Raw genomic sequence first — 22,946 nt, 5'->3', positions numbered from 1 at the left:
CTTGAAAGGATCTCGAAAGTTTCCCTTAATCAAAGCAACCGGCCAGCGACGGGCGATCCGCAATTGGAAACATGTATATTTCGGTACGGAACAGTAATTATTATTTTTCTCCGCTACTCGCTGCCCCCTCCGGTCCCTTCGCTCGTTCTTGAAACCGAGCCACGTCCGCGAAACTTCCGCGTACAAAAGGTGAGCACCGGTTCCCTTTCTGTTCGAATTAAAAATCCACCGTCTAAGCTAATTAAACCCCCGGTGCGCCGCTTCCTTTTATCCATCGTTGTCTAATCTACTTTAAAAACAACCGGCCTGATGCGTTCCTGCAACTTCTTGCGTCTGTTAATTAACCCGTCCGTTCTTTCGACTGGACGACCGACTTCGCGTGTCTCTGATTATATCCGGTTTATTTATACAGTCGGACGACGATCGTACCCTGTGCTTTAAATCGGTTTCGTGCGTCCGTACATGCAATAGGGACGCGCGATTGGGGCCTGTGGGCTCGCGTTCCTTTCGCTTGCCAACTTCTCGCGGACACACAGTACATCGATCGACGCGAATCGATCGAGTTTTCTGAGATTTTGTAGAGTTTTCATTCGCGACTAACGAAGAATTTTAGATTCCTCGGAGAATGTGTAATTTCTGAAAATATTTTACAAAGTGCTTTCGAATTAAAACATGGCTGGGAGGGTCGAGAGCCACCGTTGGGTTTACGCTCGGTTTTTCGCGACCTTTTTAAGTCATCTTTGGAAAGTATAACCGTTCGATCGAACGAGCGCCCGTGAATAAATCGTCGGTCTTTTTGGTCGTTTATTGTTCCAATGAAATTTTTTCCCGTCTCTGCTTACGAGCGCCGAGGCAACTTCCATTATGAAAGCTCCTCCGGTTCCTCGTGTGAAAGAGCTCTTATTCCCGATACCGACTCTCAAGAGTAAAACTTTTAAGCGAACACCAGGCACTAGATTAGACTAACGAACGCACTCAGTTTCACTTTCTCTTCGCTCGACTATCAAACGCGAAACACGACGGCGAATTTAGAGTAAACGGCGGGGCAACCTCGCCGAAAACCATTCGAAACTTGTAATTTTCATTATTATAAAAAATTCATTATCGCCAAATCGTGTTCTTTGTACGTTGCTCAAATGGTCGATGCTGCTGGCACGATTGCGACTTACAAATAAATTCCCATGTTTTTGTATTCCGCTATAGCTTTCTGCTTGTTACGCGTCACGTTTGTGTCATGTGTCAATGTTGCGGTGTGCAACTGTTTTACTTCATTTACGGGCCGTTCCGCGCCAAATCGATCACTTTTGTGCCTCGGTGTCGGGGATTTTGATGATATTGAAACACGTTGCGGTCCATACCAAATTAGAGGGGGCTTAAGTCGTCGTTTTTCTAGCCTCGAAATTATTTATAAAATACAAACCCTCGAATCAAATGTACAGTTCTCAGTTTCAATAAATTTGACTCTAAAAAAATTAGAAATTTATTAACACAATATTCAGAGTTTATTTAGAAAAATATTTTACGAATTTCCGAATCGAAGGGTTGGATTTAGCATCCCCTCGCGTGAAATTCTGAACCGTGGAGCGAACGGCGGTCAAGTTGTCGTGCGCCGTGGACTTTTATTTATAATATCGTGCAACGATGAAATTTCGCGTCCGGATGCGTTTCGCAAATAGACACGGGGTTATCGTGGCAAAAAAGCATTTCCTTTTGCGCGGTTCGAGGCCGCAGACGAGGCCCCCGGGGGAGGAAGGTATTCTCGGTCCGGGTCCAATATGTTTGAAAGGTTGTTTGATGTTACACGATGTCGTTCGTCGAAATACAAGGAAAGGGTAACGGAAACGCGACGTCCGAGCGTCGTTTCTTCGGCGATATCAAACGGTAAACAAAACGCGCGATCGTCGTCGACCATGTGTTTCGTTGTCTCCTTAACGCGGGCTCGCAGACGTCACGGAAATCCCGCGGCAGTTCCTTGGAAGCGCGGAAAATTTCACGAGACAGCCGCGAAGCCAGCGACCATCGCGGGGCGAGGCGAACTCCGGGGACGTTCCACCATAAACGTCAGAGTTCATTTCGCCGTGAGAAACGAGTTTTGTCGTCGGATCGTCGGGCCGAGGCTTGCACTCCCATCATAGAAATCCTAACGCAGTTTCTTTGGAATATTGAGCATGGCCCGTGACGGGAATATTATGAACCCGGGAACGTCGCGTTCCACTATAAACGTCAGAGTTCGTTTCGCGCCCGGGAAAACGAGTTTTGTTCTCGCGTTTCGCGTTGAAGCTTGCAATCCTGTCGACGGTACGACGACGCGGTTTCTTCGATATGCGACAGCTACACCGACGACTGGATATGTTTCTAACGGAGAACTTCGCGTTGCAACATAAATCTCGGATTTCCTGTCGAACGTGAACCCGCCTGATGCGCTCGCATTACCTCGAATTCCTCTATCCCCCGGATATCTTTACGCGTAATGACTGTGGCAAGGTAGGACAACTTTATCTTCAAACATCGCAAGTCCTTTTACATACAAAATAGCTTATAATTTAGACGCAAAGACGTTTGTTTGATTTGAAACATCAGACGTGCCCTTACACGTTGTTAAGTCGAAAGGGTTACTCGAGGGTCATTAACCTTTTTTTTGAATGGAGGCACATGTTTTTTATTGTACCTATTTACGGTAAAAAGCCATCGATTTAGGAGATATTTTGATTTCGCGAATCCGCGTAACGCTAGCCGGCCAGTTACAGAAATTCAGATTTGATCATTCGGGGTATCCAACAGGTACGAAGTAACCGAACACGTTACGGAACGCGGAACTCCGCATTCCGCAGTGAATATCAGATTTCCGCGTCGAACGCGAAGCTAGTTTCGGTCGTGTATTTAGATAACTCCCCGGCAGTTCAGTTACAGAAATTCCGACTTTTCTCGGGAATCCGACAGGCACAGTGTAACACAATGTGTAACGAACCGAGAACTTCGAATTTCAACGTTTCCCGTCCATTCGTCTGGATAATGCAGTCCCGTTATTGAAAATTTTTACTTGATTCCTTGGATATGCGATACCCCGGGATATGGGTTACCATCGGAGGACTACCGAGTTACTCTGTGAACGGCGACCCTTTACTATATTAAACGAAACTTGTTCCCATATTTCACGGCGAAACGTACAATCCAGTCGCAGATATGGCAGCTCGGTTTCTTTGATACGCGACAGGGATCCCCGTCGTCTGGATGTTTTACGAACGGTGAACTCGACGTTCCAACACGAATGCCATTAATCTTTTCGATTGTGAAATTTCACCGTTGTACGTTCCCCTAATATTTGCACCTCGGTTACCGGAAACGTTGATTCCGTGGATACCCGGCACGCGCGGTTACGTTTCGTCATATATTTGAACGGTACTCGATTCTTTGGTTGTCTGTCGGGCGTTGTAAACGTCAGATTTCGCGAAACGAGTTTCGTTTTATATCGCTTACGGTACCGTGGCTGGAAATTCTTGCTAAATTTCTTCGGGATGTAACGCGTATTACGATGGGAGAGCCGCGCGTTCCGCCGCGAACGTCATGGATCTTTCAGTATATTAGGTACCGTGAAATTTGATCTCGTATTTCACTCAGAAGATCGCAATCCACTCAGCGGTTACAAGTTTCTTCGCAAAAAATTAACTCTGCACTCGAATGAAAATTTATAGTCGCGCGTCCGCTTTCGTAACGATCGGTTCCCGAAACTATCATATTCTATAGCTCTCAATCTGGTCGCAGATACGATGGCGGTTCGGTTTCATCGATACGTGGCAGGTATATCGTGACTGGATACGAACTGTGGGACTTCGCGTTTCAACATAAGCGTCAGAAGTTTCCTCGTCAAATATCCTGGCGATGCTTTCGGATCTATTAAAGAGATTTCGACTCGAGTTATTGGATACGTCGCGCGTTTCGATCGGAAAACTCTCCGTTTCGCTGCAAATATTAGATACCTTTCCGCGTACGAAACTTTCGAGGTAGCTCGATTTATTCGATATCTAACAGGTATCAGAGTTGTTCCGTTAGCCCGTAATCCCTTGGCTGCTCTAAAATTAAGGGGTCGCGACTCAGAAATTACCCTCTGGACGCTCGACTCGAAAGTACATTCGAAATTCACTATCGACACTATTATAAAATAAATAAATAGATTACGGATTCAGTCGATTTTTCATCGCCTGGATAGTTCGCGAACGGGGTAACTAAACGTTGCGACGTAAACGTTAGTAGTTTCCAATTTCATTAGAAACAAATTTCGTTTCTAATTTCGTTAAGAAGCTAGTTTCATCGTCGTGTATCTCCGTTGTGCTTCCAGTAACAGAAATTCTGACTTGATTCCGAGGATATGTGACAGGAATACGTAACTAGATATGTTGCGAACGGAGAATTCCACGTTCTGCCAGGAACGTCATATTTCGCGTCGAATGTGAAGCGAGAATAATGCTAGGAGATCTGTTCTAGAGATTCTAACTTGACTCATTCGATATGTGGCACGAATATCGTATGTTTTCATTAGGGAACTTTGCATTTTACCGCGTAACGTCACAGATCGTTCCGGTACCGTGTGAAATGAAAATTGTTCTCGCGCGTTATGTCGTAGCTTTCCATTCGGTCTCCCGCACCTATATTTCCTTGATTAATTCAGGATTCGTTTCGAATATAAAATTCGTTATATTTTGGGCTAATTTTCGTAGTATTATTAGGCTTATAGATCCTCTAATATCGGTTACACGAGAACTCCGGAGTTCCCATCTAAACGTCGGAATTCGAATCGAACGTAAAGCGAGCACCCCAGTCGTCGTACATCCGATTAATACCAGCTGTCCTGTTTCAGAAATTACTATTCGATTACCACGGATATACGGTAACGTATAACGCGTATATGTTTTGAAGAACTCTGGGGGCGGTTTACGAAGAACGTCAGATCATGTCGCATATAAAACGAAACTTGTCATATTTTATAGCAAAGCTCACAATCTAGTCCGACGTTGCGCCGACGGCGTCTCGGTTTCATCGATATGTGGGCGGGTATATCGTAAGTGGACATGTTGCGAACGTGGAACACCACATTTCAACATAAACGTCAGAAGTCGTTTCGAACGTGAAGCGAGTTTCCTCGTCAAATATGTGGGCGATCCTTGCAGATCTGTTACCGGTGATTTCAACTTGATTTATTCGATACGCCGCATGTATACCGTATGTTTTGATCAGAGAAGTTTGCGTTTCACTGTAAATATTAGATACCATTTTCTATATGAAACGGAACTTTTTCTCGTACTTCGTGATGTAGCTCGCAATTTATAGCGGGCGTATATGACGGGACTCGATTTATTCGATATGCGGACAGGTATATCACCCAGACTGGATACGCTACGAACGCACAAACTCAACGTTCCCACATAAACGTCAGATTTTCTCGTACGCGAAACGACGGATTTTCCGTCATATATCCGTTTAATGAACGCAGTTCTGTTCCAAACTCGAATTTTCGGATGCTTAGATGAATCGAATAGCCACTTGTGAGAGAGTTAAGTGCGTAGCCCTCTGGTGGCTAACACAGGATGCGTTGATGCGATAAACATTACGAGATACGCGATATACTATGCACTAACTGAGGACAAATGTACATTGATTTGGTAATAAACTTTAGCGACGTTATTAGAGAATAACGAGGACCAATTATACTCTCATCTGATGAATAATAGCATGGAGCAATCATATTCTATCGTAAACATTAATAGGTCACATATCGACATTCTCGATTCCAAAATTACACAAATTAAGGAGTCACGTTGAAACGGGGACAAAAATATCTTGCACAATCGATACAATCAGGCGTATTTTATTTCGCATTTTTCCTGTTCTCCTTCTATTCCATTTTTCAATGTTTCCTTTATCGCTGACCGAAAGCAATCTTCGATCGGTCCTTTATTCGTCATAGATGTGTGTTTTCGATTTACAAATAGCCACGCGTGGAAAGTCTGAGATATATGAGGATTCCTCCGAGAAGAGTGAGCCGAAAACTCGTTAAAAAATATCGACAGATTCCCTTGTTTCTTCGATGCATGAGGAACTCGGTGTTCCATCCGAAAACGTCAGAAATCGTATCGAATATGAAGCGAGTTTGGTCGTCGTGCGTCTCACGGTGATGCTCGCGGATCTGTTACAGAGATTCGAACCGGATTTATTCGATATTTGTACGCCGTTACGCGGAACTCACGGGTTCAAACGTAAACGTCAGGAATCGTTTCGAATATGCAGCGAATTTTCTCGTCATACGTATATCCGCGTAATGGTCGCAGACCAGTTACAGAAATTCCGACCAGCTCCGTTGGATGTGTGATGTGTGTGCCGTAATGGAAATCGGGGAACTCGAATACAAACAGAGAACTCCGCGTTCCACAATAAACGTCAGAGATTGTTTCGCGTAGAAAACGACACTTGTTCTCATATTACGGCGCCAAAAGCATTCAACCGTATCTCAGAAACGCCAAGTTTCTGTAAATGTTACCAATGGACAACGGGATCGTTGGATTTCATTTAATTTCGTTAGGTTTCGTAAAAAGAACTTCAACGCTGTTCGAATTGTTTTACATAATTACTCACGGGAGGCGTTATGGTTTCGGGAACGCCATTGCGAGTGTCGGACCTTGTTTCTGCGCAGAGGAGCAGATTTGTTTCCATATTTCATGCCGGAGCTAACAACGCGGTCAAGGAACACTAGGTTTCTTTGATACGCGAGGATTACGAGGGGAACGTCAGAGCTCGTTTCGCGTAACGCGTTTAATCGCTAGATTTTTCATTACGCGATTTACGTCATTGAAAGAATTGTAACGGAGTCTCCGTGGAATATTCAGCTTAATCAGTCCCGGGAACGTCGCGTTCCGCTGCAAACATCGGAGAAATTTTTGCAGCGGGGAAAAAACCAGACTTACACTCATATTTCATGGCGAAGCTTACAACTCGGCGAAGATGAAATACTGGTTCGCTTTCTTTGGTATGCGGGGGAAACTTACCGCAAGGGAAATTTTATGAACGGAGAACTTTACGTTCCCGCGCGTACGTTCCCTTCGCCCGAGACGGGAACTTTGTCGTCGGATCGTCGATGAAACTTGGCGTTGCTGGGTACCTCCCGTGCTCGCTAGCAGAGGGCTACGCTCAAGTGTCGCGTTTCTCACAAGTACTCGGCCTATTCCTATGTATACACTCTTCTACTGACCATTAAACGTCGCGGTATCTAAGGCAAGGCCTACTTGTGGGTTATGCATTATTGGGGGACATTATAATTGGCTTACAGAGACGACTGCTTGATTTCTGTGATGACTATGATAAGGGAAACATTAGAAGTTATTTCGTACGTTAAATAAAATTTCTTACACTTCATGGGGAACTTTTCAGTTACAGAGACATCTTGTGGCGACACCTCCCGCAGTAGCTGCCAGAGGGCAACGTTCTCACCTTTCTCACAAGTGCTCGATCGACGTCTAAGGTAGGATTGCCTTACTATAAAGGAACAGCCACCACAGTGTTTCGCCAAGACGAATCTTGACGCGATATCTCAGCAATATTAAACATAATCGGTGGTTGGATATATTTTATCGTGGGCTCGGGTTGCGCTATAAACGTCGAAGGTCGTTCCCAGTATGGAAAACGAGAGATTTGTCGGGTGGTATATCTCCCGGTAATGGTTGCAGCCTTGTTATAGAAATTCCGACTCCGGTGTCTTGGGGTATGTGACAAGTATACCGTAACCGGATGGCATTACGAACGGGGTTGAACCCAGTGCGTTGGCAACATAAACGCCAGATTTCATTTCATATGGGAAACGAGGCTTTGTCGTCATATATTCCAGAGGGGGTAAAGCTTGCAGCCTTGTTATAGAAATTCCGTGTCGGTTTCTTGGATATGTCGAGGAATACGCCCCGTAACGGAAATGTTATGAACAGGAGAACTCGGCGTTCCTACGTAAGCGCACTTTCGCGCGAGATACGAAGTTTGTTATCGCGTCTATGGCGAGGCTTGCAATCCTATCACGGAGATTTTAACGCGGCCTTCTACGAATATTGAACGGTCGCGTATTTCGCGATGAAAATTTTTACGAACCGGGAACTTTACGGTTCGCATTTATAAGCATCAGAGATCGTTTACTCGGGGAATCGGTACCGTAATCGGGAAACGTGACGTTCGCAATATCCGCGTTCAAAACAGGGGGGAGGGGGGGGGGGGGTAAACGTCGGATTTTTACTACGCGAAAATTGTTTTGTCGCGATATTTCTCGATCGTATGGATTTCGCGTTCGCGGAAATATCGACTCGGTCGTCCCGAATACAGGGCAAGTAACATATCGTAACAACAACGTTACGGGCGGAAGGAACCATCGCGCCTCGACCGCGAACGTTAAATTTCATTTCGCCCGGGCGTCAAGTTTCGTCGTCGTATCTCTCCGCGAAGATTACAGCCTTGTTACAATAAATCGCGGCGCGGTTTCCGGGAAATACAACGGGAACATCCCCGGGACAGAAATATCATAAACAGAAGGAACTCCGGCGGCGTTCCAATTTGAATTGCCCGACTTTATTTCGCCCCCGAGAAACCGGTGTTGTCGCCGCCGCATCGTTCGCGAAACTTGTGCAGCCCTGTCGTAGAAATCGTATCGTCGTTTCCTGAAAATATTGGAAATACCTTGCACCCGAAAGTTTTATGAACAGAGAACTCCGCGCGTTCCGCCGTGAGCATCGGACTCAATTTCGCGCGCGGGCCGAGTTTTATCGACATATCATTGTCCGAGCTACGAGAGTCCTCTCGTAAAAGTACCCGAAACACTCTTCCAGTCATATTTCAATCATTCACGGGCGAAAATATGCATTCGGAATTCCGGCGTCATACCGTGAAGTATCTACCCTCGTATCTTTATCGAAATTTTAATTCCGAAAAAGTTACGTAAGTTAAGTAAGTTTAGATACGCGCCATTTTGTTTCTAGATCGCGTCACAGAGTAAAAACTCAAGTAACGGATATACATAGATTTCAGTCACGAAAATTCGTCTACGCGGGAGTACAACTCGTGTCGAGTATAAATATTGAGGCATGGTCAGACGTGCATACAAATTTTTCAACTCGGTTATCCCGGAAAGGAAGCATCGTACGAGAATATGTTACCCTACACTTTCGATTCAGTTTTGCACGCAGATTCTATGATCTCTTGAACATTTTTCCGTACAACGTTCCGTTTTCGAGATAATTAAGTTTGAATATCTGTGACCGTCCGATCATTATTTGCTCGTTCCACTTAAACCAAGTCCTATTCTGTTGCAAACGATTTTTTCGAAAACAGAGCCTCGTACGAAAAAATGTTATTGCATATTTTCGACTCGTCTTTTCACGTAGATTCTACGATCTCTTAAAAAATTTTCCGTACAATATTCCGTTTCCGAGATAATTGAGTTTGAATATTTCCAGGGCAACGTCTGACCATTATTTGCTCGTTCCACTGAAACCAAGTTGTACTCTGTTGCAAGCGATTCTCCCGAAAACAGAGCTTCGTACGAGAAACTTTTTCTTTATCTTTTCGACTGGTTCTTCCGCGTAGAAACCGTCCGTAAAAAAAGATCGGAGCAAATGCTCGGGGAGAGAGCTTATTTTACCGAAATCGTCGCGCGTGGCGGTAGCGAACTCAACACGGTCGTTGCGGAACATAAAATATCGCTCGACGCAGCAATGAAAACAGAACTCCACGTTCCCGCGACAAACGCGTAGCGTCTTCCTTCAACGCGCGGAAACTCCGTCGTCGTATCTTCGCAAAGCCGCGCCGGACACGTCGCGGCCAACCAGGAGCAGTCTTTTGGAAATATAAAATATTGCTGGAACCGACCAAGGGAATCCCCACAGAAAGAGAACTCCGCGTTCCGCAGCAGACTTCTGTATTCTTCGTTTTGCGACGCGCGACCGCGTTTTGTCGTCGCGTTCTCTCTCGGTTTTTTCCTTTTTTTGCCCCCTCATTGGCTCGTGACGTCACGGAAGCCCCGATTTTCCATGGGATACCGAGAAACCGAACCAGTTTCCGTGGCAAACGCCGGGGCATTTTCGATTCGCCCGTGGAAAACCGAGTTTCGTCGTCGCATCATCATCGTCGGGGGAGGTCGCGGGGAAGACCTGACGCAGCTTTTTCCAAGTACGAAAAAATTCGCCGAGACAGCGACGGTGACGTCGCCGCGGTAACGGAACTCCGCGCGTTTCGCCATCAACGTCGATGGTTTCCGTTTGAGAATTTTGAAGATGATCGGCGGTACGGCGTTGGATCCAATTTAAAATAATGAGACAGTCTGCTGCGACGACGCGTGCAGGTGTCTTTGTCCGGATGCTTCGACTTGGACGACGGAAAAATGGACGTCGTTGGCGAATTTTCCCCCGAGGAATCGAGTATCCGTATTTACAAAGGGGTATTCTGATTCGCGGAATTAATAATTTCGCGAGTTTGTACGAGACGGCCAGGGTGTTTCTCCAATAAAGGAGAATTAAATTTTATATTTGTTCACCGTCGAAATATTCCATAATTGAAATTTTTATTTCCATTTAACGAGCAGCGGGGTGTACCCGATTATGCGTCTGTAATTCGTCGTTCGAGCGTTTGATTCCAGATAGTAATTTTTAATTCGCGAAAATACATCGCGCGCCCAGAGCTTTGATTATTTGAATTGGTGGTCCAGATAATCAACGTTCCAGTATTTTCCACGCTCGGAGCGACCCCTAAGGGAGACTCGCAATCCGTGAAACGAAGATTTTTCCATACAGAAAGACGCGAATAACTTTAACGTTCCCTTCCGCGAACGCATTAATCGTCAAAGTTTAGCAACCGTTGAAGCATATTCTTGTATCGTTTTTAAACTTACTGCTTTCCCCGGGCAATTTTTTCCCTCCCTCTTCGACTCGCGTAATATTCTCCAGATCCAAGAACGTCGTAAATTTTATCGCGAGCCCTCGAAAAATCCAGTTAACGAAACATTCGATTTTTTTTGTCGAAACGAATCGTAAGCTTGGTTCAGATTCGCCAAAGTTGCTGCGTAGTTTCGCGGAAATACAACGGATTACCGTGAAATCTGTGGAAAAACTGGCCGCGATGATGTCTCGGGGAATGGAAGACGCGTTCCCGGGGCGAACGTCAGCAGCTACTTTCCGCGCGTGAAACGAGTTCTGTCGCAATTATCATTTCACCAAAGCTCGCGAACAACCCGTGGGGAACCCCGGACGCGGCCTCGCGGAAATTGTAGAAAATTTCCCGCGAAACGGAGAAACCAGCCACGACGCCGTTACGCTGAAAAGCAATTCCAAGTTCCGGCCGAGCGAGGCCGACGGTTTCGCTCCTCGCTAAAGCAGCATCGGTTCCGTCGTTTCCTTTCTCCCGCGTTCTCCATTCCCTCCTTTTATTTTTTTACCTTTGCCGGGGAACCGAGCGCAAGGATCTCCAGGCGCCAGGAGACAGCGATAACCCAAGGAAGGAACTCAATGTTCCGTCATAAACGTCATTGCGTCCGAACCTCGTAAAACGAGCGTCGATGTCTCCTCGAAATTATTCCTAGCTTCTAAAAGAAAAAACCATAGTTATAATTCAAATTAAATTCCTCTGTTCCGTTTAGAATTATTTAGTGTGAATATAGCTCGAGATCTTTTTTATCTGTTACGAGGTGTTTCGCGAAAAATTGGACGATGCTTATAGAATCTTTTTTGAGAGTTTAAGAAGCGATTCCAAACGATAAAATTGAGACACTTTTCACTACTCGTGTAAAATTTTCTATTTTTTGGTGTGTGGATTTTAGGTATTCCAGTAGACGTTGTTGGACTAGTCTTTTCTGTGTTCAGAATTGTCATAAAGAGTCCCTTTCTTCGTCAAAGACGAGCTTCCGATGGTCGATTTTTGTTAACCGCATCCTGTAGTAGCGCTTTTTTCCTGTGGGTTTCTCCCCGTTTCACGCAAACGTGGGAAATAGTTTCCTGATTCACACGAAGCTGAACCGCAAGTGCTTCTTGAGTAACATAACTGGCGGGAACATATTTCAATTTAAAATGAAGCTCCGGGTTCTGTAAAACTAAAAGCTCAGAACTCTTTTCCGCGTCTGATAAATTGAAAGGTAAATTTTAATAAAAACCGCCTCTCAGCTGTACTCTCGACGAGACAATTGTAATTAATAAATCACAAACTCGTAATATTGACTATTTTTTGATAATTTAAGCAAACGAGTAAATAATATTTGAATAATAATCAACGATCGAGACTCTGTTACTTTTACAAGACGCGTCGTTATATTTTCCATCCTCGTTGCGTGATATTTTGGGGAAATCGCGAGGCAATCCAGGCGTAAAAGTCGCGAGACTTAATATAGTCCTTTAGGATTCAAAACAGAAATAGCTGCCTGGCCGTGTCGGGAGTAAAAAGGAAATAGCAGAAAGGGAGGACGATCTACTTCACTTTCTATGAAAAGAAAACTTCAAGGGATGAAGAAAAGAGGGCCAACGGGCTGCAATGCCAGCGGAAAATGTAAGAAAAGACGGAATGGCACATTGGCCGATTTTTTCCGACAAGAGAAGACGCTGTAAGTATTCATGGTGCAACGGTGTTCTTTTAATAAAACGTTCAAAGTGGATACGCGTCTCTGTTTAAATCCGTATGCTTCGGTAGAGACACATTATGAATTTTTTAAAAAAGGTATACAAGAAAGGAAATATTCCCCGAAAGGTAGAATTATTTGCAACTTGAAATTCAACCGTTTGTACGTTCCACGATCGTTGTTCGTTCCCCCCCCCCCCCTGGTGCTAATTTTTTTAAAAGCAGAAAAAAGAAAAATTGGGTTATAGAGGGTTGACACGAGGCTTGCGAGCGTCCTTGGGACGCCAGTGCCTCGGGGTTGCGGAAAATACCCCCGACGGAAGAGGGTCGAAACGAGCGGGCGACAGGGGTAGTGAAAAAGGAAGTCGAAGATAGGGAAGAAGGGTGCACGGTGCGTGAAAGCTTCGCGTGACACACCGCGAGGGGGGTGCTATCGTATCGTCCACACGTACGCGGGGGTGGAGGGTCGCGGCGTCGACCAGGGGTTGCTCGGAATCTATCGACGGGCCAGATTTTACTCGCGTATGCACGCGAACTACCCTTGCTCGGTGTTGGTTACGGAAGAACGTCGCGAATTACTCGCGATAACGCGGGGGTGAGTCGCCCCACCGAAAATTTTACCATTTGTTTCCTGGTTGATACCGATTTATATCAGCGGCGGAAATTGCAACTTAATTATCGAGTCTACTGGATAGTAGTTTACTTTTGTCCGATACTTGAGTAATAAAACATAGTTTTGGTTTTAAATTAATTTACGATACGTTCTATTTGGTCGAGTAACGAGATTGTCCTTTCCTCAAATTTAAATATTTAAAAGCAACTCTCCGGTGGGTTTTTGTTATATTTTAAAACAGTTAACTTGTTACCTAGAAATGTTTTTCTTTTAATTTCCACGTGCAAAAGGAGCTCGAAATAAACATGCATAAAACGGAGGCGGAAACGGCGTTAATAAGAAAGAAATTGCCGAGGCGCGATTTAGGCGATCCTAAAGGGATTAGGTCTCCCCCGGGCAGCTGATAAACACGTGTAACGGAAGAGAAGATGGAAAGATAAAAGCACCTTCGCGGAAGAGCGTAAGGTGATTCGGGGGAAATAATTTCCGGTTTCAATCGAACGGCGCCTCGGAACTTGTCGGGGCGGGCCGTAGCTTCGGATTAAAGTTCCCTTCTGTTACGTAAGACGACAGAGGCAAATAAAGGTGTCGATGGAATACTCGCTTCGGAGAATGGGTATTGAGCATACGATACAATGCGCAGCGAGCGTGAAAGTTCATGAGATAGAATTTGTTGAGTATTCAAGGTGCGCGTAACGCCTCGAAAGGAAACGGAATGTTCGAAACGCGAGGGAAGCTACGAAGTCATTAAACACGCTAATACAGACGCGTTTACAAATATTTGCAAATCAGTGTGGTCGCCAACGATATCAATTTTCAATTTAGATTTATTTTAGTCGGTTTAGTCTTATACAACTTCTCCAACCCTTGAATATTCTTGGATACGATATTGGTATTTTAAATATAATTTTAAACGTTCAGAAGTTACATAGATTCCCTTTCGAATAATAATTCAGCACAGCGATATTGGTATTTTAAATATAATTTTAAATGTCCAGAAATTAAATAATTTATCTTTCGAATAACAAATCAAGATATAAATTATTTTAAATTGGATAATACTTTATATACAGGGTGTTCGGCCACCCCTGGGAAACATTTTAATGGGAGATTCTAGAGGCCAAAATAAAACAAAAATCAAGAATATCAATTTGTCGATTGAGGCTTCGTTAAAAAGTTATTAACAAAATTAAATTAAAAAATGTCAAATCATTCTGGAAAACTTATTTTCCTATAACTTTTTAACGAAGTCTCAATCAACAAATTATTATTCTTGATTTTCGTCTTCTCTAGAATCTCCCATTAAAATTTTTCCCAGGGGTGGTCGAACATTGTATACAGTATTCCATAAAATAAAATTGTAGGCGACCGCAAGATAGGGGAAAGGGTGTAATTATAAATGGTTATCGATATTTAATTTACGCGGCGTGCATTTTGTTATCATTCGACTGGAAGAACCGAATGCACGAGGTTCCAGGTAGAGAATTACATAACCAATCAGATACGCCTTGAAAGAATGGCGAGGGTCATTCTGACTCCACCCTGCCAGTTGGGGTTAAATATGCTGTGCAACTGTAGCCTTAGTTTCGTGTTACGCCAGGGACGTGACTTCGGAACAATCTTTCCCCTAACCAATTTCGCAACGCTACATAGATATGCGTACACATTAACGTTATACAGGGCCGTGCAAAACTCTCAGGCCAATTACCACGTTCCACGCAAGCCTGAGAAATAATTATGCAACCCTTGGAATCGCCATTTAATTCGCATTAAAAATTTTCTACCGTCCTTCGATTCCATTAACCTCCACATTTCCTGGTCGACGATAACAATTATATCACGTTCCCATTTTCCACGAGATAGAGTATACATATTATTAATTAGATGTCAATTTTAAATCGGTTTTATTAGCCATATTAAATTCGAATAAAAGCAGTAAAAGATCAGAAGAATAAAATACAGAGAAATTATATATTGTTCGGGAAAGATCGAACGTGCAGAGATTTTTGTACGGAATTGCACGTCCTCCGGAAAGTTTGGTCTCTTAAACGGGTATAAATTTATCGAAAGAGTTTCGCCATTACATTTTAATGCGCGATGACCACTGCAATCAATAAACCCTTCCCGGCGCGATACGAGTTCATCGATCCTCTCTTATAAAGTTCTCTGCACGTCGTTTTGAAGTCCTTGGTCCGTCGGAGTGATTTTGCAACGACAAAGAAAACAAGTAATGGTCGAACGGGAAAGGTCTAGAGAATACAGTGGACGAATCAGAGTTTTCCCAGCGAAGCTTGAAACTTTTTCCGACGTCCCTCCCGCCCTGTACGTGGCCGGAGCCGTTGTCTCGTTCGGGGGCAGAACGCCCCGGCGATTTATCGATCCCGGTTATTCATTTATTTATTTATATGGGATAAATCCATTAGGATTCGCATTCCGTACAAAACGGCTACGTGTCGATGCGAGCCTGGGCCACGCGAGAGCTCTCTGCCCGTGCAACTTTGGACGAAACGATGCATACGATCCACCCAAAAAGTTCTATTTCTCCGTCCAGTTCGTCGGTAGAGTTACTAATCCTGCCCGGCCCGGACGGTGTGATTAAATTCGGAACCGAGTAGATTAGGTTTGAATGCGAGAAAATCCCTAAGATGTCTAATTGGAACACGAAAGTTTATCTTCGCCAGACGCAGACACGTTATTTGTTCGTTAAATACTTTACGCGAGAAAATATCGTACCGACGTTTAAAACGACCCTACATTTTACCGATCGATCACTCACGGTGGCAGAGATTTTACGAAACGTAGTTACAAAATTTAAGTAATCGATTCAACGATGTTTTGGGCAAATTAATCGGTGACAGGGGTAGTTGGAAGCCATTGCGCTCTTCCCCTAGTTTCTACGAGGGACTAAAAAATTTTTATACGAACGTGAAATATTCTGAACGAGCAAAAGGGAAGTTCTGTTTAATTGCAATTCAATTTAGCTTGCTATTATACGTACGTATCGCTGATTAACGAGTTTCTTCGCGGACCGGAAGATCCGGCAGTGGCCTAGACTCGGTGCAATATCAGATACACGATTCACCGTTGAGACGACAAGATGCATGACAGCACAGTATTGTAAGGATTGGTGTGCCTGTAGCGCGAGCGTCTCGGGGAAAATCCAGAGCTCGAGTCAATTTACTAATTCCGTAATGGTAATGGAGAAACTCAGCGTCGAGTTGAATAATACGTCGAGATGTCGGATAGTCTTGACGGATGATGAAGTTACATTGTTTGATCTATAAGATAATAGGTCGGCGTTCTCTGTTTCGCGAACAACGAATAAAGGAGCAACGACTCGTCATAAGAGCGACGTCGAAGACAGGGATTTAAGTAGAAATTTTAATGCAACGCGAATTGGTGGGGTAAGTGCGCCTAAGTTGCGCCCGTTTCTGTATCTCCGAAACGGAGAGTGCCCGTAGCTTCTCGTGTGACAGAATGACGAACGAGGGATTACGTAACAATGTGGTGTTGAGTCTCGTGGCGATAGCTCCAGTCTTCTTTCCGATATGTTGATTTCCCTAAAATGTTTCTCCCTCGCTATTTATTATATTTATTAGAATTTCGTTTCATCACCCTACACCATCTTTGCTCGAATATTCAACCATTCTATACCTCTATTATTCGTACGTTTTATTATCTTAATGCAAGTGTGTTCTTCCAGTGTATTCTTTCTCTTGTTGAAACATTTTTCTGGAATTTAAAATTTATTCTGCGTGACACAGACGATAATAGGATGCTTTAAAGTAAATTTAACTTTCGCAACGTTTCTTCACACCCATTTTTCTTAGATTCATTTCATAAGATTTTTATTAATATTCAATAGACGCTCTTGTCAAAATAGTTCTCTATAACGGTGAAAATTAATCGTTACTGGAAGTGTTTTAAAATATATTTAACTTTTACGTTAATTTTATAAAGTTTTTATTTACTCGACACTGCCACTGTTTTGACTTTTTGACGGTTTCGTAAACAGCTCGTATTTTAATCCTTCCCCGTCGAAAAATGTTTTACTCGGTATTTTTCCGAACAAAGTAAGACCCTTAAATGAGACTGTATAGGTGCACTTACTCTAATCGCATCGGAGGTCACAGACTTCGGGTCCGCAAGAAAATCGTTAATCCCGGAGTACGACGTTGGAGTCTGACAGACCACAATTGACAAATATTCCTTTGTAACAAGTAATTGCATAGTGCTTAATGCACGAGATTTTGCATAGTTCGTTGTGTGCGTGTCAACGAACTGTCAGTGTCTTCGCATGCTGCAACGTAATTAGAACAGCTTTGGCAAAGTTAACGAATTTTTTTTCACATTGGCTTTTGACCGAAGTTGCGGACAAAAGTCGATTTACGAATGAATTTTTGAAGTTCGTTCGAGTTAAATATATTTGCTGTTATTTATATTCGTTCTCGACTTCGAGAAACTATTCGTAATAATAAATTATTTATATTCTAATATCGTGCTTCTAATAGAAGCGAATGAACTTCCCTGCATTATTTAAGTTCCTCCTTCCTGAGGAAAGAAACCACGCGTAAAATTGGGGTTAAATTTTCGGTACTGTTTTCCTTCCCCGATCAGAGAACTCGAAATTCGAGTATATTTTTTACGTATCGTTAAACGCCCTCCACTTATTTTGAGGGCTGAAAATTTGTTTTTTTTTCCAAGGGAGTGGACGCGTTCTAAACAGTTTGGAAACCATTAAGTCCGAGCGTTAAGCGGTCAGAGTCTCGAATTTAAAAAATATTCCGCTCCTTTCGGGAACGAGCCACGGGAAATGCAACACGTCGGATTAAAGTAGACGCGCGAAGTATCCGACCGAACGTACTCCACCCCGCGTGGCGGCTGAAAATATCGTCAGTCGTACGAGTAATTTGAAAGCCATTAAGCTTTATTTAACGACTTCGACGCCCCATTGTCGCGGATCGCTGGCATCGTTCGTTTCGACGTTATAAATGTCCGGTATTATATATTCTGGTGAAAAATAAAGAGTCCGGGTAGATCCGAATCAAGAGACCGCGGAGAACCGCATTACCGTGGCTCGTTCTATCCATCATTCCGCGGGGACGTTATTGAAAAATGTGCAATTTGCCTGAAGTAAGTATGACGAAGCGACGTCATTCGCGTATCACGCGCGGACTACGTATGCTACGAATTTTCCATACGAGGAATTATCGTTCCTTGTCCTAGGACGCTTCAATTTTTTTTCCTCTTCGATCAATCTTAAAGGGAGTCCCATTCGACTCGACAATCAGAAAATCTTAAGAGCATGGTCGATTATTGCGAGGTTACAGCATCGTTTAGGAGTCCAAAGGGGACGCGAGAGCGAGACAACGCTTCCCTCGCTCGTCGCCAGAGGGCCATGGTCGATCTTTCTCTCCCGCAAGTGCTCGATCGACCACCCATTTGTCAGTAGATAATAAGTTTTCTTAAAGATGCTCAAACGTGTTCTCAAAAATATAACGTCCCAACGTGAACTTGTCGAGACCAAACAGATAGCAAACAAAAATAAGAAATATACCATTAGAATGGATTGAGAATGAGATAAACCTGTCTTTAGCAAGCCATCGCAAGAGAATAGTATTTTCTAATGTACGTGAGGACACTCGTCGAGAGTGGAAACTGTTAATACGCAGTGGGAAACGCGCAGAGTGACGGGGAAAAGGATACTCGACATTCCACGGCAGAAGTAATTCAACGAATTACCTTGCGAGCTATCAATAAACTCCATTATCCCTCGAACAACAAGGCGAGCGCGCCACCAACAGGTGTTACGCGGCGAAGTTTTATCAAAAATCACTACGACAAAGGCGGAACAGAAGACCCGCGGTTTACTCGAAGCGGATCCCCCAAGCCTTTGGAAGCGTACTCTCGCGGCGTGATGGAGTTAATCAGGGGATCGGGAAGCATCGACGCGTATCAGCATTACAAAATCTCGACGCGACAGCTTCGACCACCCCTGCTACGACTATTTATTCCTGCGCCATATTCGCCCGTTCTCCTTCGATCGTGTTTACGTGCGCGTCTGCCAGGCACATTCAACCCCTAATTAGTAACAAATTTTTAAGATCCCTCGCATATTTTTTAGTACACGTAAAACCAGCGACAACGGGGCGTCGAAGTCGTTAAATAAAACCAGAAAAAATCTGAAGTAACACGAAATAAATTTGCTGTCCAATTTCTCGAATAAAAACAAATTTTAACGAAATTGCAGTTATCCCGCGCGCATTCAGCAGTTAATAACTCGAACGCAAAATTCAATGTTCTTGATTTTCGCTGCATTTCGAAACAGCCCTCAAAAATTTCATACACCGGTCGAACGTATCGCGCGTTATATTGGATATATTTATTCCACTCGAATATTTAAAACGTTATCACTTGTGTCTCGCTTAATAACCCTGTTTGGGAGTTATTAGTCGAGCAGGGTTTCGGTACGTATTATTTAACGACGAGTAAAAGTTGGGTTGTCGCCGGTGTCTTGGTCAAATTTACGTTGGGAGCGCAATATCGTGTCATCCAGTAATTAAACGCCGCGGAGTTAGGGAAAATGGACAGGAGCGTTGGATTGATGCCTGTAAAAAAGGTAATATCGCCGCGCCTGCATTGGGGGTGCCTGCAGAGTTCGTCTTTCTGGGCAAAGTATTGCATCAAGGGTTGGATTTAATCAATCAACCGTATCAAGCATTATTCAAAGGTCGCGAACCCTGCGATTGAAGCATTATGTAAAACAACAAACTGCCCGTTCTGTGTTCTTAACGATACTCTGCATAAGAATCCGCGTGTACCGAGGGTGCAGGACTTCGTAATTAAAAAGTATACTAAATTTCAACCCTAGGCTGTCAGCGAGGGACGAAAAGAGACCGATCGCGAGAAAGAGCTTTCCCCAAGCGGGGAACTCCCTCTAGATTTCTGAGATAATATATCGTCGCAATTAGACACGATTACTTACAGTGCTGTGCCGTTCCGTGAAACAAAACATAGCGAAAATATAAATTATTCATTTCATTCCTTCTTTCGATCGTTGGGGGAAAAATTTTTATGGATAACGTAAACTCGACCGGTGGTTGGGAAACTGCATAATAGATTCCTAGAGGCGTCTGTCACGGAACGAGCACCTCGTTTGTTTTCTGCGTATACAGACATTGTACATTCGTTCAAGGAACCGGGAGAGATTACCGGCCTAAATACTTTAACTTGGTCGTCCGCCACGTAAACTAAACAGTTCGCCTGGGCTTGTACGTCGCGCAGGCTAAACAGTTTGGTACTTTATTGCCTAGACTGTAGGTCGTGCGAACTAAATAGCGAAAGGGTTAACAGATTGGTGCAAACGAGATTATAGAGATATAGCGGTAAACCGGCGAACATTGTTTCGAAGACGAGACTACGTCAACGTTGGTGTACTCGTGCTCGTGTTCGAAAGCGATTTTTTTCACGCGCAATAGACGGAACAAAATATCGATAAACCTCAAAGTGCTGTCGAAATTTTATTTTTCACTATTTTTGCACAATTTTTCTACCCATCACCGCGTTTACGCCGAACAAAATGGCTTTTGACTCGTTCGATTTAGATAAGCCGAAATATCCACGATTTTAAATAAAAAAAATGAATACAATTTATCGATCTATCGTTGCTTTCAACTCTTTATTTAACGGGTTGATTCTTGGTAACATTTGAGTAGACAGTATTGTGATTCTTAACTATTATATCTCTATCTCTATATCTCTAACGTATACTATTTAATTTTGTTTAAATTTGTTCGTATGAGAAATGGCCACGAAAAAGAATAGCTTGTGACTGTAAAAATGTGTCGATTTTAATATACGAGACTCGATGATGATTGAGTAGCCTCATGGTTGTGACATTTGCCATCCAGACGAGCCAGACTCGTCATTGTATAGCAAGTTACCGGTAGAAAATTTGCAACGACCCTTTCATTCGTTGCTGGGGATGTAGATTTTCTTTCGAAAAAAAATGTAGTCGCGTGCCTTTTACCGGTCGTACGAGAAACGCGGGGTGGAAAAAAGGGGTCTGTTAAGGGAAGACGTACGAGGGGGATATAAAACATGTAGACGGGCATAAGCAGTATCGCAGTGGCTCGTAAAGGAATTGTCGGGTATCGGTGCTTCGGCGAGGCTCGGGAGAACAATAGAGAGTCCCGTGCACAAAGGGCAAGGATGCATCCCCGTCGCGAAGAAGGAAGCGCGCCTAGCGAGTTTCGCGTTCCGCGTACAAGGGGTGCGTTCGTCCTCTCTGAACACACAGAGAACCATCGTTGGGGTGGTCTCGTCGAGGGACGAGTGGGGGTGGGTTGGGGAGGGGGGTGTATGTGGGGTCGGCGAGCAGCGTTGAAGAGCGGACTAGTGGTGGGAGGCGGTTGGCCTATCGGCTCGGGGTTGCTTGGAATCTATCGGTGGGCCAGATTTCACTGACACAGTCTACGGCTTACCGGCACACGCGAGCGATCCTCCGCGAGTCTTCGGTGGTGAAAGGCGACACGCAGCGAGTGGTCGAGCGCATGCGCACATGCACGGTGGCCGCGCTCGCGCACACGCGCCCTTTCTCGGCGTCGTTTTGCGAGGAAATTGATTCTGCGCGAGGACGCCAGCCAGCGAGGGAGCAACCGCCAGAAGAGCCGGGGTCCGCAGACCGCGCACACACCGCACCGGGGAACGACGATCGCCCGGCGTCCGTCGCGAGGCCGACACTAGAAGGCCGTTGAGTCGTCGCGCGATTTTAAAAAATAGCGGACCCACCGTCAACCAGCTCGCTATTATGTAAGGGCACGGACGCAACGGGACCGTGGACACGCGTCGCGGACAACCGGGGACGAGCGGAAGCGGCTGGAAAACCGCGCGACATGCGAAAGGACGCGCCGCGCCGGCCGCGTTTCGACGACACACCGCCAGCCGACGGCCGCAGGCCCATCAGACAGTAACACGCCAACGTGTCCACGCGTCAGCACGGAGAGGAGCCTCGATGGAACTGACGATCCTGCTGCTCGTTCACGTCGCGGGTGAGTGGCCAACGCGCGTCTCCTCTTCGTTCCAGCGTCCACGCCGTCCGACGGACCCCGCGATGGCCCGTCGTCGTCGTCTTCGTCGTCCCGTTCCTCCTTCGTCCGGTCCTCGACGCTCATCCCGCTTTGGATTCCGTACCCCCCTCTGTAGAACGGAAGAATCTCCGGAGGCGCAACGTGCTCGAAACGTGCTCGAGGAAGAGGTCCCCGAGGACTCGCCGGACGACGGAGGAACGACGTTTCTGTGCACTGTCTCTCGCTTTCGTTGTCCACTTATCGATGTTGCTCTTTTCTGCTAGCCGGATATGCCGAGGGACCATGAGATCGCATGAATTTTAAACGTGTCTCGCGGTTTTTGGGAGGGTAAACAGAGAACGATCTTTCGTTGGAAGTGGCAAAAGATTCGCGATTTCGAACTGTGCGCGTGAATCCGTTTCGCGTTTCGCGCGGAGTCGTTTGAATTTTTCAGCACGGGAGGCGATCGTGCGAACAGCGGCGCCCCGATACGAGATCCCGGACCGGATATCCCGTGCCCTTCCTCCGCTTGGAAATCTCGACGAGATTGGCCGACGCCGGCGTTCCGGTTCGATTAAAAATGAACGGGCCGTGAGACTTACCCCGTGAAATTTTGTAATTTCAATCTCCGCGCTCGCGTGTGC

At 44.9% G+C, this 22,946-nt stretch overlaps 1 protein-coding gene across 2 annotated transcripts in view; it reads left to right on the top strand.

Moving 5' to 3' along the window:
- LOC143351631 (cell adhesion molecule 2-like) overlaps nucleotides 1-22,946 on the top strand; it is a 102,673-nt gene that overhangs the window by 18,657 nt on the left and 61,070 nt on the right. Inside the window, exon 1 of one of the 2 annotated variants that reach the window (XM_076783408.1) lies at nucleotides 21,766-22,284. The exons of the other annotated variant lie outside the window; for it this stretch is intronic. Coding sequence (XP_076639523.1) covers nucleotides 22,248-22,284 — 37 coding nt within the window. The 5' untranslated portion in view covers nucleotides 21,766-22,247. Of the gene's footprint in view, nucleotides 1-21,765; nucleotides 22,285-22,946 lie in introns of those variants that run through there. 2 annotated transcript variants of the gene reach the window in all.

Source organism: Colletes latitarsis, chromosome 2 (assembly GCF_051014445.1).
Source record: "Colletes latitarsis isolate SP2378_abdomen chromosome 2, iyColLati1, whole genome shotgun sequence".
NCBI lineage: Eukaryota > Metazoa > Arthropoda > Insecta > Hymenoptera > Colletidae > Colletes > Colletes latitarsis.
Note: the sequence above shows the minus strand (reverse complement) of the source record. Positions and strands in the feature narration are given on the sequence as shown.